Genomic DNA, 15,763 nt, shown 5'->3' with positions numbered 1-15,763 from the left:
GAGAAAAACGAGCCTCTCGTGGCAAGTTTGGGAGTCCTTTGAAGGAGCCGCGGACTACAGCCGTCTCGTGAATATTTTTTTAAAATTATTTGCTTTTTTTTTTTGTTATTTATCTATCGCTCACGGACGCCGACTTGTCACGATCGGTTTCTTTCCTGGCGTGGATTAATTGCGGACTAATTTTGGAGTCTGGCGTAGATTAATTAGAGACTAATTTCGGAGCCGCGTGGCCACAACGGGATAAATAAAATTCGACACGCGCGCGTGCGGGAAACGCGGATCGCCGCGGCCACGTGGTTGCGAAACGGTGAAGATTAGAATGTAAATGTCCCGCCGTCTATCTTACATGCGCCTCGTTTGCTTGTTGAGCACAACCGACAATTACCCCATACGGAACAATCGATCAATCCGCTCGTTAACAAGCCTACCGCGCTCGAACGCGCGCGCGAGAGAGAAAGAAAGAGAAGAAAAGAGCCGCCGGATTAATTCCTCGTAACTTTTGCCGAAAGGTTATCGGGCATTAACTACTTCTTTGAACATGAATATTCATCCGCAAAGGTCATCTCGCATAAATCCAAAAGGACGTAGCGATCATAAATGATTAAAAAAAAAAAAAAAAGGAAAAAGAAAGAAAAAAAAGGTTTGTGTTGCTTAGTAATCGCGACGGAGCCCTTAACGAGGCTCACCGCATCGTCAGATAATAATAGTACAATAAATTACAATTTAAAAAGCGGTCCGGAGTATCGAATTGCGGTGAAAGTATAATTTTTTACCGCCTTGAAAAATTTATATTGAGGCTTTCAATTCAGCCTCAATTATCTCGGAAATGTTATCTAAGCGAGCTCTTTTCGCTCCGCATCGTCGTCCCGGTTTCTCCCGCGTGCTTTTACACTTGTAAGGGTATTATCGCGCGGGCGCGATCTGCAAGCTCCCGGCCGCGAAGGCAGAGATACCGGCGAAAATACAACTGCAAGACGAGATGTTGCTGTCGCGCGGTCGCGATAAAGAGGCTGCGGCTCCATTATGGCGACACGGGACTCCGCCGGGATGTCGAGGCCGCGGTAGATTGTCCGGTTTATTGAAAACTTCCCAGGAGCCTCGACACGTCCAGCGGACGGCCGCACGTGTCGAAAGTTCAGCCACCGTCGTATTTGATATGTGATAAGCGTGACAGCTCGCGGGAAAGCCCTCGTGTCGCTGGCTGCATCACCTTCCACCGTAACTACATTAACCGCGCTTTGGATTACCTGTTTATTCATTCGCATTTAATTTTAATTTTTTTATGTATTTTGTTTATTATAATAATAATACTAAAATGATTTTACTCTTACTGCTTAGTGCTCGAAATATTTTTTTTTTTTTTTATTTTATCGTTGAAGAAAATTATTATTTTCAGCGGGTGACCCAACGCACTTCATAAACGACCGAATTAGTTCCTGGAGAACAAATTCTTCGTTCGAAGTACCGGTCGGCCCGCGTGAGTCAAGCTCCCCTTCGCGCGTACCGTTTAACGGGTGGATTACTCATCTAATCGGGACAATCGCGATCTTTATTATCGCGTCGTGTAGCGCGTAATCAATTTTATGCGCCTGAAAAGCCACGCGGGCGAATTTTCGGAACGGTCGGTCCGCGAACCGTGCGCGGAAATCGCAGAAGAACGAGTTGGTTGTTTCAAATGACCAGCGTAACAGCTCACACGTATGATCGGAATCCGTATCAAAACTTCGCGAATTGCGCTCGTCAAGTGCTGGCAAATTCTGGACAAGCAATTGTAATAAATTAAACCTAGCTTATAAAATAAAACCACTTACATTTAACTATTTTCTTATAAAACATGTGTCATATGTATATTATGTATAATGTATAATGCATAACAATATCTTTAACATACGTTAATATAAAATATATTAGTCATAGCTTTAACGAGATAGCATTAATAAAAATTTCTAAATTTTATAAAAATGATAAAATCTTTCTATAAAATCTATATATTAGTATCGCACATGTCTAAATGTAAAATAGTTAATATTATTTGCATGTAACAATCGTTAAACTATACAATGTTACATAAGTACGTATAACGGAGAAAAAAGATCACCACTCGAGCACGCCGGGAATATATTTGTCGATCAATTTCTCATAGTAAGGCCACAGCTTCTCGACATCCGGTACCGCGTTGCTCTTAGTATAAAGATCAAATTTGCTGTAAAAATATTTCGCGCTGAGTTAATTGCCATCATCTTAGCTGGGCTCTAACGATACAGTAAAATTTATATTTAAATATTACAATTTTATTATAAACTTACTTGAACTTGTTTACCCAGTTCATTATTTCCATATCCTCCTTGGTACAGAAGTGCATGTAGTCGCCTCCGGTGTGCCAGGGGTAAAATGAATGATAACGAATCATAACTAAAGCGTTCTTAGGTAATTTACTCTTGTTGTGCACGAGCATGCGGTACAAATACTCATCGTGTCCCCATGACATCATCAGATTAGTTATTCCGCATTTGGGTTTGTACATACCGTACTTCGTACTGCAAGAAAAAGATTTTCGAATGCAGCGGCGATTATTAAATTTGTATATATTCGAATGGTCCCTTCGCTTCGTCGTTCTAGCAGATTATGAGTTCCACCACCAGCTTTATAATTTTATAGGGATTATTTTTAGCGACGGAATATTTCGTTAGCGAAAAGAAAAATTGAGAGAATAGCTTGTAGAACGTATTTCCGTTATTGAGAAAGGGAACTAACTGAGACATACTTGTAACGAGGATCTTTGCCGTCGGGATTATTATCGAAACTCGTCGATCTGTACACGATGGAATCGCCCCAGGCGCAACCGACAGGGAACGTGTCACCTACCACCGCCCATTGAGGTTCACCATAAAATGCCATTACCTGCAATAGACAATCAATTGTTACTTGATTTATTATAAAATAAATTTTCGTTGAAAATATAAAAAAAAAAAATAATGATAAAAGAGGAAAAAATTTTTTAATCAAATTTTTTGAAAGTTCTATTTTAAAAAATTGAAATAAAAAGGGGAAGAAAGAAAGAAAATTAAGATATTTTTATATTTCTGCTTATATTTTGTCTTACCTTGCCAAGATCGTGGATTAAACCCGTGAGGTGAAACCAGTCCAAATCCGGATGCTTTTCTCTGATAGATTCCGCAGTTTGGAAAGCGTGGATGATATTCGGTAAGCTTGTGTCCGGATCGCTTTCGTCCACGAGATCGTTCAATTTGATGAGAGCTTCTTTCACCGTCATTTTGAAATGATTAAATTGAAGCCACTTGTTCATGCGAGCTATGAAAAAAGGAACAATGTTGTCACTTCCTTTATTTGTAGTTTGATAATTATGTCAGAAGCAATGTAAAGAAGTTCAGTTTAAATTATATGCAAAGATAGACTTATAAATGTGTAATTTTGACTAACATTTTACGAACTCGACAGTTTGATGAGTGTGCATCTGCTCGTAAGTTTTACGAACACGTTCTTTGATAGGATCGTCAGAATCTTCATTGAAACTGCGAAATTCACTTTGCAATTTCCCGGCGTATATTGGTTCAGGTCGAAGCAGTTCCGACGGGTCCAACAATTCAATGTGGCCGCGACTTTGTTGCTGTAAGAAATCGACAAATTATTTTAGATACCACCGTTCTTTTTTATACGTATATGTAACAGCGATTATAAAAATTAGACATTAGAATTATTAAAATGTAGAATTTTAAAACTTAGTTGTAACATAAAACGAGGAATCAGAATTTTTTTACGCTTTATTCAATATAAAAATTAATTAATTAATATTTGTTTAATCAATAAAATCAGTTACATGTATAATTGACTCAAGTTTTTATTCCTATCTTAAAAAGTTGATGCGTTTGTTCTAGTATTTTATAAAATATACATTATGAGGTATTTAAACCCGTAATGTCATTTGATTATGAAATGTATTGCGAGCGTCGAAAAAAATTCCTATCGATAGGGAAAGACTTTAATGTGCGTCAACGGTTATCTATCTAATGCATATACGAGAAACATTTAAAGAATTTTTACGTATAAGTCTTGTGACTTGTCGAATTGTGATTAAGACTAACAAACTGTGAATTATCAATTTTTATTTTAAACATCTTAATTTGAGACGTAAATCGTAAAACATGTGTCACGTGAACTTTGTAACTTCTGCAAAAAAAAAATCTTATTAAAAAATAAAAATTAAAACCAAAAATAACAATAATAAATAAAATTAATTAAAATAAAGCTTCCGTCGTAATATTGAAATACTAAATCACGAAAGTAAAAATGTTCTCGGATACGGAATAATCGGGATGTATGTACTTACTGCTGTTGTAACAGACATTCCGGAGTTGTTTCTGGATTGACTGGTGTAAAAGCAACCGCCGTCTGACTTACCCTGCGTAGAACTGTGAGTAACTTATAAAGTCGAAGACAATTCACCCTTGATCTCCATATCGCCCGATGGTCCGGCACAGATGGTGGTGGTGGAGGTGGTCGTCACCAGCACAGTGACATCAAATCACATCGTCACTGTCTATCGCACCCTCCTCTCTCCCTATTCCACAATTCTGAACTATTGTAAGCGCGAGTAATTGCGAACGGAACGAATTGTCGTGAATTTTTATCGAAACACCGCGCTATCGCAACTTGCAACGTCACGCGCAAATCGATCCAGCGATAAAATTATCAAAGTATGAGAGGAACGCTTTCAAATTTTGTAAATTTTCATTGCCACAAAAGTTTCACTGTGGCAAAATAACGTCGGTGCTTAACTCGCACGTCAATTTCTTTAATAAACGCTCTCAAATTAAAATGTATGGTAATTATCGCGATAATGGAGAAAATGGAACCGAAATCGATGTTGAAAGATATCATTTATCGTCAGTCGTGAAAGACAGTCTTTATATAACGAAAGGCATTATAACGCGGCTTTAAAGAGCGCTTTGAAAAAATTTACGAACAGTTTTTTTTATTTTTATTTTCTTCTGAATTAATGTCTTGTTCGGGTAATTGCGTCCACTCGACAAGTCTCGATCGCTCGTCGATTTACGAAAAAATGAAAGTTTCGCGAGGAGGTTATTTAATATATAAAGTACAATAATACAATTAATAATTAAAAATATTTTAAACTAATTGTATTATTGCAAGAAGCGAAATAAGCGTTCCATGATTGAGAGAACACTTTAAAGCGTCTAATAATTTTTTACGCCTTTCACAGAAATTAACAGCTGCTTTTTTAAAGAAATAATTGCGGAAAAAAAATAAAACAATGAAATAAATTGGCGACGATAATAGCACGTCTAAAAATAAATTTCTTTATCGTTAACTCATAAATCGGTGATTTGTAATAGTGACGCACATTATAAATAGTTCGTTTAACCGCGTTAAACCGAACTGGTTTCCCGTGACGATCGGTTAACACTTGGCACAACCGACATGCGAATGATGTCAAATATATAATATAATTGTTACCATTCCGCGGCACATGAATTTAATCGCCGCGTGTTTATAGGTTGCGCGTGGTGCATTCGGATCTTTAAGGATTCGGCGCGCGAAATGTCGCGAAACGATAAAGAGACGATAACGTTCCACGGATGAGGAATACTATTTAGCAGCGTGTTCATGCGTGGAAATATCCAACACGATAACCTTTGATATTGCATAATTTCGTCAGCTTCGCTCGACAGTCAGGAAATTTTTGTATCACATGTTCGAATGTACATCATCAAACTATTTACAATTCATCAAAACATTGACAAACTTAACATTTTTTTATATTTTTTTAAGTATTAAAAATTGATTTGCGTTCTAAATATGATTTGCAGCTTGGAATATGACAATTGTTACATTCAGCGTTAGAAATGATTTGGAAATTGGAGAATAGAATTTTTGTATGTATATCTTTTTCAGTTTTGCTATTTGAATTAATATAAATAGGTAATAGAAATTCCGGGGCATCAATTCGATAAAATTTAGTCGGGTCATGAATAAACATCTTGAAAAACGATATTGCATAAGTGCGTAATGGAAAATGGAAAAATGCACGTGTGTGAAATGCAAGAGGTAGGCTGCGAACAAAAATACGTTGGAAAATTAAAGAATAAACTCTTCATATCTCTTGTTGACAAAAGTTATATCAAATTTGTCATAATATGCAATTATAATATGTGTCGTCTAATGGTACATGTATATATATAATATATATACAATATTTTTCACGTAAACTTATTCGAACTGAGTAGGAAAACGTTATCAGGGTGAACTGGAGTCCGAATAGCTCGTATTACTTTCTCGCCGACGTGGATTGTGTCGATGTCTGTGCGAAGGACTGCGTGATCGGGTTCTGTGTCGCGAGGATGATTTCTTGCTCTTCTTGGATCTGTGCGAGCGAGAGGAGCTCGAGCTATCATAATTGCTGAAACATTCATTTTATACTTAAAAAGACGTAATACGTTTAGCAAAATTTTAGATAATAATTCCAAAAGCTAACAATGCACAAAATTTTTTTTTAAGTACAACTACAAATAAAATTATAAGTTGTATTAGAAATAAATAATAATAATTTTAACGCATATTAAAAATAAAATTTAACTAAAATTACCTTCGATGAGAACTTTTCTTTTTCTTGTGCTTCTTGTGCAGTTTATGCCTATCCGTCCGACTGCTACTCCGACTTCTGGAACGTTGTCGTGACCTTTTTCCACTCAGATCCGCGCTCTTCAATCGGTCCATTAGGGAATTACTGCACGTTTTCGTATCTTGAGAAGATTTGTCTTTACTTTCGTCGAGAGACGGCGATGGTACGGAGTGTACTTCGTCTGAATCGTCTTTTCGGAAATTTGGATTCACCGTGGTAGAACCGGTATTAAGTGCCGGTGTTTGGATATGACTGAGAAATATGGCAGCTCTTTTTTTTCTCTCAAGCTGTAATTGCCGTTCTTTGGAAAGTAATTTATCTCGCGCGGCTGCTGCCAATTTATCTTTAATTTTATCCTCCTGAGCCTGTTTATGCTTTATTTCTTTCTGACAATCCTCAAGAATATCGTCCGTCAAATCCATCACCTCTTTATCATCGCTCTTTGGTTTCTTTTCTGACTTCGATGGATCTTTATCTCCGATAGTAATAGAAAAACTTGGATCTGGCGTGCCATTTTCAGGCGAGCCGGGCTTGGAATTAGTCTCCTTCTTATCGTTTTCCATTTCTTCATCACTTTCTTCCAATGGCAACGCATTTCTCTTTTCGATTACTGTACTCTCCCCGTCTTTCGGTTTTTTGATGGAGAACGAAACGGTGGTGATCTGCTTTGCGGATCCCGTGCTCTGCTTCATCTTCGTGTCGCCGCCGTTTTTCTTTTTCGCCTGTATCATTTTTACCCGCTTTTGTACCTCCTCCATTCGTTGTTGCTTCTTCTGCAGTTCTTCCAATTTTTTCTGTTTCTCCTCCTGCGGTTCTTGCTTTTGCAATAGTTGCTCTTCTGTCAGTACTTTTGGATTTATCGCGCCTTCGTATACCGTCAACTTGTGCGCATAATAACCGTGATACTGATGCGACAACTCTAAAAAATTAAATCTAGGATCCCCTTTATTTTTGACAATCGTCTCGAAGTCACGTCCATTTTTTGCTACGTAACTTGCCATCTTGTCGATAATAATTTGAACGTCTGTTGGTGGCACTATAAAAGATGGCCTACTCAGTGGCTTTTGAGTCGGTATTCCGTACGGTACTAATGGCGTAGGTGTTTCCTTAGGCGTTATAGTTTGCGTCGTGACTATGTCATTTGGCAAGGTTGGCACAAGAAGCTGCGGAGGCGATTGCATTTGCCCATTTGGGCCGTATATAACTGGACCATGCGAGTACTGCATGGGTGTAGGATAAGGAGGATAACTCTGAAAAGACATAAAAAAAAAAACAGTAAAAATAATATTCAAAAGTGCTTTGCGCATCTTATTAGTAACGTGATGCCGAAATTATACCTGTGATGGTAACGGGTGGTAGAATCCAGCGGACGACACTGGCTGCACTGTCGGGTCTAAAACCTGAGGCGCCTTTGACGGTGGTGGTTTTCCTGTGATCTTGTTCACGAGCATGGAGTACGCGCAATCCGCCGACGGCTTATATTGTATGCTCGGTATACTAGGTGCCTACAAACGGAAAGCATTTTCTTACAACTTTGAACTTGGCTTATTCTGAATTAAATATCCTCTACGGTATCCAGTAAAATTAAACTGGAAATATAATATATTAGGGATACTATTATGCCTAGGTATCTACAAATGTAAATTTGGGAAGACTAATTTGAACAGATGTCAGAAAATTATTTGAAAAAGCGTGTTTTTTTTTTTTTTTTTTTTTTTTTTTAACACAGTAACTTGAGATATGTGAAAGAAACAAAAATGCAGTTGCGTTTATATTAATATTTGTAAAAAGAAATTTTGATAATTGTAATATACTTGAAAATTTTAATTGTGTTAAATTCATTATTTCTATGTTAACAAAAAAAAAAAAATAGATAATGCATTTGCTACGTTTTTTTGGTATACGGTAAATAAACACGCGCGCGCGTAAAGGAAATACATTTTTAATGGTGCAATAAATGAAAAAAAAATATATGAGAATAGGTCCAATGCATACCAGAATCAGCCCTGGAAGCAGAAATATTTGACACATAAATTAGTGTTGCAGAGTATTATTAACGGTTCGTCCTATTGTGATCCGTGAATTTCGGGATCGCCATTCTTAAAAATAATTCAGTGTAGTCCAGCTAGGGATCTTCATATTTCGAACTATCCCGAATGAAAAACTCTTCCGCATGAGAGCGCAGGGACCGCTTATGCATTTTTAAGAACAGATTAATGTATAGCGTGCAAAGTAAAAGAATGTACCGTGTAAAACGTACCGCTTCGATCTTGGTAAGTGACGATGCGAGACTCGGATGCAGGTACGGTTCGTCATCCTGATCAGACTCTTCCTCGGATTCTACCATTGAAAAGAAAAGGAATGGCGATGAGACATCTTGTGCACGTATCAAGATCATCAAGGTAGATTACGCATAGGTTACCAATTAGAGTATTAACAAAAATTTATGGCAATACTTACGGCAAGAAAAACTAAGTAGAATCAAAGTAGGTGTGGGTAATCAAATCCTGCTTTATGTTGCTTCAATTACTTCAACTCAACTTCAATATAATTACTATAAGACATCGCTTGTTATAGAAAGTGATATGCATACCAGATTGTTCTTTCTCAGGTTGCTTTTCGGGATTATATTTTCCACTCTTGATAGCATCGAGGACATATTTGTAATACTGATGGAGCGGCTCGTCTATCGATAGGAAAGCAAACTGCGGATTGTTTGCTTGTTTCGTCTTTATCAAGATTTCCAACTGGCACCCATGTTGACTTATAAACAGCGCTGTTTTCATTATAATGGCATTCAGTTTCTGCGTTTCTGGCTAAATAATTGAATAATCAACGTATTATTTAATCATATTTAATATTCATGCGTATACAACAAGAAAGATATGAAGCCAAAACTTTACCACAATCATTCCCTCGGGAATCTCAAGTTCAGGTGGCGGTACGAATGCCTGATCTTCTTCCTGCGAGCCCTCTGATTGTTTCGGGCTTTGAGAATCCTCGCCGGAAGCCTTGTGTCCGTTCTCATCTTCATTGTAATTATATCCTACTTGATTATACGAAGTTTCGGAATCCAATGCTTGATGCAATCTCTTTATCTCCTCTTCTGCAAGGTAAAATTTGTGATAAGATTCTCAGTAGCATATAAAAGACGCAACTAAAATATTTTTGGAAAAGAAAATGTGTTACCGTGATATGTAGACTCTTCCGCGTCGTTGTTGTAAAGGGACCGATATCGCTCCTCATCACAGAGCTGCTCTACTTTCAGTTCTTCCTCGGTAAGTATCGTCCGCTGATCGAAACCACCAGATGGTGGCTCGTGAATCCGTAAGTCAGCCAGTGCCCCTCGTCCATCGTATCTATACACATACAATACCACTATTAAAGAAGGAAGATGATATTGTTTCAAATATTTTGTTGTACAGTCGACCATGGCATCTGTGAATATTAAGTCAAGGAGTAAGTCCCACCAAAGCGATTGCACTGAAATAGAATAGAGCTATAGACGACGCCTCGAGCAAACGTTTTTATATTTACTTTTCCAAAATATTAACATATCGCAGACATATGTAACTATTTTAAATAACAATTGCATTATATATTATCAGTTTCTAAATTTCAGCATTACATTTATTTTTTAATACAGATATTCAAGTATTTATCTCGTTAAAGACATACGTAATAAAACGTCAATACAATTGAAATACAATATCGGTTTATGAATTTAAATAAAGATGTATACTTAAATAGCGTAAAACCCATATATAAACTTGCAAGTAAGTGACGTAATTCCCTGTGCACTTTCCGAGGCAAAACCGAGTCTAATGTGCCAATACATACCGTGCTGAGCGGTCGTAATGTACCTACAACCGTCAGCTGCCCGTTTGTCTCTCAACGCCGTGTCTCACCTTGCTGCTGCACAGACGGGCCAGCCATAAGCGTCACGTCTCACCAGAGCACCTGTGCAGAGCGCGTTAACCGCACTGCCGCACCGCGCGCTTCGCTGCCGAGAGAACACCTGCGGAAGCCTTAAACAGTCTCCAGTTTGCTTATCCAGAGATTAACGATGAGAAAGGGACCCCGCCTCTTTTTCGCTTCTAAATGCGGTGCTTGGTTTGGATTTTGTACATTTTTGGTTTCCGAATATTTGTGGTTTTTGATTTTTTTTTTTTTTTTTTTTTTTTTTGACGGTCGAAGTCAGTCGGTTATGCTTTAGTGTTTCGTCGTTGGGGAAACGTGAACGGCGGTCTTATATGCGTGAGAACAAATATCCTAGATGAGAAATTTGGTCTAGGTTAGAGAAACGGACCTGTCTATCCTCAACGTGCTATCGCCCATCCATGGTATCAAATGCTTTCCCTGATCAATCATTTTCGCCTTGTCATCATCGCGAAATAATTTGCAGCTGTATCCGAACACCAACAGCTCCTGCGGTTCCTCGTCGGTATTCTTTTTACGCAGAATCCCCGAGTCTACCATCCATCGTTGATTCTTTGAGGACGCCATTTTCCGACTGCTCCAACACGGCGGAGTCGACGGAGTGGACCAGTACCAGTTCCGACCTCTGACGATCGGCGTTGTACGTAAACGCCGAAGAAAAGAGATGGAGAAGCTAGCGAGAGAAATACGCATCGCCGGCATTTCCGGGATGCGCGGGCACGTCTCTGTAGAAGACGAGTTGTATGAGAGACGTTTATGAATATTTCCGTAATTATTTTTTTGAGATCGTGCCTTTGCAAAAAATTAAATTTGCAAATAATTTGCGATCAACTTAAAATCGTTAGAAAAAGAAGCGTATTTCGATGAAAAAACGGAAGCACAGCCAAAGGCGGCTCAAATTTACCTCCGTGGCGCTGGCGACGCGCGGCGGCGGAAGCGCCACGATCGATGCGGAGTTGCCGATGATCGCGCGCTTATTTATCGCATAGCATTTTCCTTCCGGGCGGCTTTAATCGGCGATTTCGCGGCGTATTTCGCAGGCGCGGGTCGTCAGGGCGCCGAGGGCGTCCCCGGCGTCCGCGTACGGCCGGCCGTTGCGCCAAGGTGCACCCATCACGGCGCACCGCCCTCCATCAGTACGTAATGGAATGCGCGACAGGCAGCTACCGTGTTACGCGGCTCCGCACGATGCCCGGCCGTAGAGGCACGCCAACCCAGCGGAATACGTGCGTGCGACGCGGCCGCGGGCACGACGTCTCGCCGCCCGATACTGGACACGGTGCGCGCCTCTGCCTGCGAATAACGCCCAGCCCCGACCGACCATCACCGTCGTTCGTCGCCGATCGTGCCTGGACCTGTGTCATTTTTCGCCGTCGCCGTCGGTAGCACTTCGTATACGTGGCAACAGCGAGCGTGAGAGTGTGTGCCCACTGCCTGCCTTGCCGAGCGCCTCCGCCGTGTGTTCCGCGAGGGGTTGTCGCATCCTAGTTGCGGCGGATCCCCGTCGACTTTCGGCCTCGAGTCGTCCTGATTACGGACGTTTAGCGGCAGCGCGCGCGCGAGCTCGTTACCGACAACCGTCGCTTGCGTTCGGCGCGACGCGAACACGACGGCCTACGGCGCGACGAGACGCGACTGCGACGCGAAGCCGCGGGTCCCCTAGGAATTAGAAGCCACCTCGGCGACGTGCCGCCTGGAGCACGTCGCCCACCGTCCAGACATCGTCGTCGCCGTCGCTTGTTCTCCGGTACCTATAGCCTCCCTATTACGCGCGCGAGAGCTGCCATTGAAGACTCTCCCCCCTTGGCACGAGCGCGTCGGCAGCGAAACCTAGGGCCCAGCGTCGTCGAGGACATCGCCGGAGGACACCCAGCTGCGCCTGACGTCAACCCGGACCCCCGGATCCAACCCCTTACGATCCCCGGGCGAGAATTGCGCCAGTGGGAATTTTATGCCGTAAGTTTGCCTGTTGCCTACTGGCTTCTGGTGTTACACCCCAGTCATCGTCTACCGTGTTTCTGCCCGCCGCTGGCATCCGAGAAACTTGGACATTATCCGAAGGGCGTGTGTACAACTTTTCAGCTCTCGCAGCGACAAATAATAAAATAATTACTTAAAAAAGATATAAAAAAATTGAGTTTAGAGGAAATTAAATGTGGAAGTGTGGCATGGCTTGGTAATATTACATAGCAAGTGTTAACATTTAATTAAAATAATTTATAATAGAATAACGTTGATGCAAAGTAAAATTTGAAATATTTATGTGACTCTTTTTTGACAGGTGTTCTCGATGGGCATGTTTGTCCAGGGGCCACAATGGGCTGACACAGAATGCGAGTAATTTCTGGATACTCGGACGCTCCTGCCTCTTTCTGCGGTGTCATCTACAGAAGAGAGCTGACCTGACAAAAGTTGATGGTGCATCTTCAGTCGTCCTTGTCCTCCTGTCAGCGTAATGGAGGAGCCGGTTAAAAAGAAGCAGCGCATCGAGATTAGTGCGGGAGCAAAAAATGGGCTCGCCGACATCGAGGAACTGCAGAGGAACCTTCTCGCGCGATGCCTGTGCCATATGCCAGAGAGCAGCTTGCGCAAACCGTTCACGAATTTTACAGTGGAGGAGGCCGACGGTAGCATCCGTTACGCCGTTCTATCCGACTGGGATACGGACCAGATCCTAGAGTATTTGAGTGCCCTGCAGCTGCTGTTTGATTTAGCCATCAAGCAGAATGCGAGAAACGTAATGTGCAAGCGTCTGGCGGATGTTTGCGACGCGGTGGGACGAAATGAGCACGGAATCGTCGACCAGATGATCGATTTGTCCTACACGACCAACAAGTTCGTTTCGTATGCGGCGAGTCGCGTGCTCGCGTCGTTCTTCATCGTCACGAGAGATAACGTGGAGGCTGCCTGGCTGGAAAGGCTCACGCAGTCCTTGGTTAACACCCACTCACCCAGTCAGATGCTGTTCACTCTAGATGTCGTCAAAAGAGTGGTTGAGCACAAGGACTGCAGCGTACATCCGGAGGATGGTGACACATCCGTGCCACCGGCCGGCTGCAACACGTTCGTTATCACCGACTTCGACAGCACGGCCGTTAAAGCGATGTGCGTGAAGGCGCTCGAGTCCAAATGGACCATTCTTGTGTCTAAGTTCAACGACATTCTCGCGGCATACACGCCGCAGCACGCATCCGTTGTCATCACGTTCCTGCACCTGTGGGAGACCGTCATCTCGGTGAAGGCCAATCTTTCAGTCATCGACACTAAGCCATTCTACTCGCAGCTCAACAATCTCGTCCTGTTGTTGAACGCCAATGTTCCAGGTGTGATATGGCGACACTTGCTTGGACTATTCAACGAGGTGCTGTGCTATGGCAGTACGTTGGCACTGCAGGATGTTCTACCAGACGAACCGTGCTCCTTGGCACACTTAATTGTTCGTGCAGTCAAGGACTGGCGTCTGCTAGACGCGTTGCCGTACCGTCACGGTTCCGGCAGGTTCGGCGGCGGCTCCGGCGAAGGTGATCGCCCATTGTTACAGAAAATGGTGTTACTAGTGCTGAAGAGCGTTGCCGTGACAGTACGAGAGACGCGCAGCGATTCCAGCGACTCGTCTCTCGGCTCCGAGGCCGAAGATCTCGACGAGGACATGGCGGTGATCGAAAGAAGCATCCGTGAAGTACTTCGTCAACTGGATCAATGTGTGAAAGCCCTGATGCCGTTCCATCCGGAGATGCCGCTGTCGCAATGGGTCGTGCAGATGTTTCACGACCAGGATGACTTCCTGATCGAGGGTATGGTCTGCTGTCTGGATGTCGCCGTGGGCTTGTTTTATCGCGGCCCGCCGCAGAACGATCTAGGTCAGATGCTCAGTCCCACGTTGACCTTTGTGCAATTCATCCGCGCCGTATCGCACGACCCGGATGTCCTGCTGGATCTGCTGGTCAGCAATGAGACCAGCTTCCTGCTGTACCTCTTGCGATTCCTTAAATACATCAGGCGCAACTGGATCGAGTTTGTCAGGTGTTGCGGCCGCGAGTTGGACGACACTATGACGGTTTTAATAAGACTACGGCTGGCCATCGATCGGCTGGTGTCCAAAAACTTGTTCCCGTACAACATTAGTCCGGTTCATCGTTTACTCGAGAAATGCGAGTCGTTCTACGAGGGTAACGTGGAGAATGGTAATCTCGCGTAAGACAAAGGGTGTTCGGAGAGATTCGTATCGCCACCGAGTCGATCGAGCGTATGTACAAATTATATCAACCATGGTACTCTCCGAGCTTAGTTAGATTTTGCCATCTGTAATATATCATGTGTAGTGTACAGATCGCCGCGTGCCGTCTCGCGAACGCAACGACGGCCGAACTGACTCGCCAATCCCGTCTTGAAAGTCTCAAAGAGACGAACGCGTTTTTTATTTATTAGTCTTTAGCGAAATTTTTTAATATAGCTGAAATTGCAAGATGGAATAGTGTCTCTTCGCGAAATCGACCGAGTTTTAAAGAGAAAATTGGAGTAGCGGAGGAATTAAAAATAGCGAAATTTGTATTATCTTGAAACTAAACTGCATTCGTGTGGTGCTGATGAATTATATTTCTGCCAAAGCACCAGAGCATACATATTGTATACCACTAGCATAATATTTATGTATACTTCGAGAGCTATTTGTACAATTTCCAGTCATATCTGTAAATGTAACGTTATTGTATTTTGATAAAAAAAAATACCTGAGAAATCTGTACATATTTTACAAGCTTCAGATTTTGTAACACCGAGTCTTGGATGGAATTATATGATCTTCCGATAATTCTGCAGAGGGCTTTCCTCTTGAAAGAGAGAGAGAAAAAATCTTATCTTGCAAAAATCACGACGAAAGAGACGTAACACGTAGAAAAATATGTTGCCGTCAAATCGGGTCTCGTAGGATAAAAGAAACACTTTGTAGTGCCAGACACCTAATTTAGCTAGACCGACATACAACGTAAAGTATAATTTGCGATTACGGAGAATATTTGTAATTAACATTTTCGTACTCTATTATAAAAGAAAAAAAAAAACTATCTCTTTGCGATATTAAAATTTCAAATAGACGAAAAAAAAAAAAAAAAACGATAATTATTCGCCGTTGTTTCGAGATTTCTAATGAAACGCAAGTGTAAA

The 15,763-nt window shown here is 41.7% G+C and overlaps 3 protein-coding genes across 3 annotated transcripts; 1 reads left to right on the top strand and 2 right to left on the bottom strand.

Moving 5' to 3' along the window:
* Positions 1-1,812: 1,812 nt before the first annotated feature.
* Miox (Myo-inositol oxygenase) lies at positions 1,813-4,718 on the bottom strand. Its single transcript, XM_070674261.1, has 6 exons — positions 4,349-4,718; positions 3,442-3,628; positions 3,104-3,312; positions 2,765-2,901; positions 2,307-2,537; positions 1,813-2,203 (listed from the first exon to the last, which is right to left on the bottom strand). The coding sequence occupies exons 1-6, from the start codon at positions 4,364-4,366 to the stop codon at positions 2,095-2,097; spliced, it is 891 nt and encodes a 296-aa protein (XP_070530362.1). The 5' UTR covers positions 4,367-4,718; the 3' UTR covers positions 1,813-2,094.
* Positions 4,719-6,140: 1,422 nt separating this feature from the next.
* Su(w[a]) (suppressor of white-apricot) lies at positions 6,141-11,191 on the bottom strand. Its single transcript, XM_070674249.1, has 8 exons — positions 10,971-11,191; positions 9,851-10,020; positions 9,565-9,767; positions 9,255-9,477; positions 8,922-9,001; positions 7,999-8,166; positions 6,626-7,911; positions 6,141-6,439 (listed from the first exon to the last, which is right to left on the bottom strand). Exons 1-8 carry the CDS (start codon positions 11,165-11,167, stop codon positions 6,277-6,279), a joined length of 2,490 nt encoding a protein of 829 aa, XP_070530350.1. The 5' UTR covers positions 11,168-11,191; the 3' UTR covers positions 6,141-6,276.
* A 375-nt stretch (positions 11,192-11,566) lies between these two features.
* On the top strand, positions 11,567-15,182 carry Lin (protein lines homolog). Its single transcript, XM_070674252.1, is given in 3 exon segments — positions 11,567-12,556; positions 12,882-13,035; positions 13,038-15,182. Coding segments are annotated over 3 exon segments (1,920 nt in total). The 5' UTR covers positions 11,567-12,551; the 3' UTR covers positions 14,799-15,182.
* The last annotated feature ends 581 nt before the right edge of the window (positions 15,183-15,763 follow it).

The sequence above is a fragment of the Cardiocondyla obscurior genome, linkage group LG02, assembly GCF_019399895.1.
Source record: "Cardiocondyla obscurior isolate alpha-2009 linkage group LG02, Cobs3.1, whole genome shotgun sequence".
Lineage (NCBI taxonomy): Eukaryota > Metazoa > Arthropoda > Insecta > Hymenoptera > Formicidae > Cardiocondyla > Cardiocondyla obscurior.
This window is presented reverse-complemented; position numbering and strand designations above follow the sequence as displayed.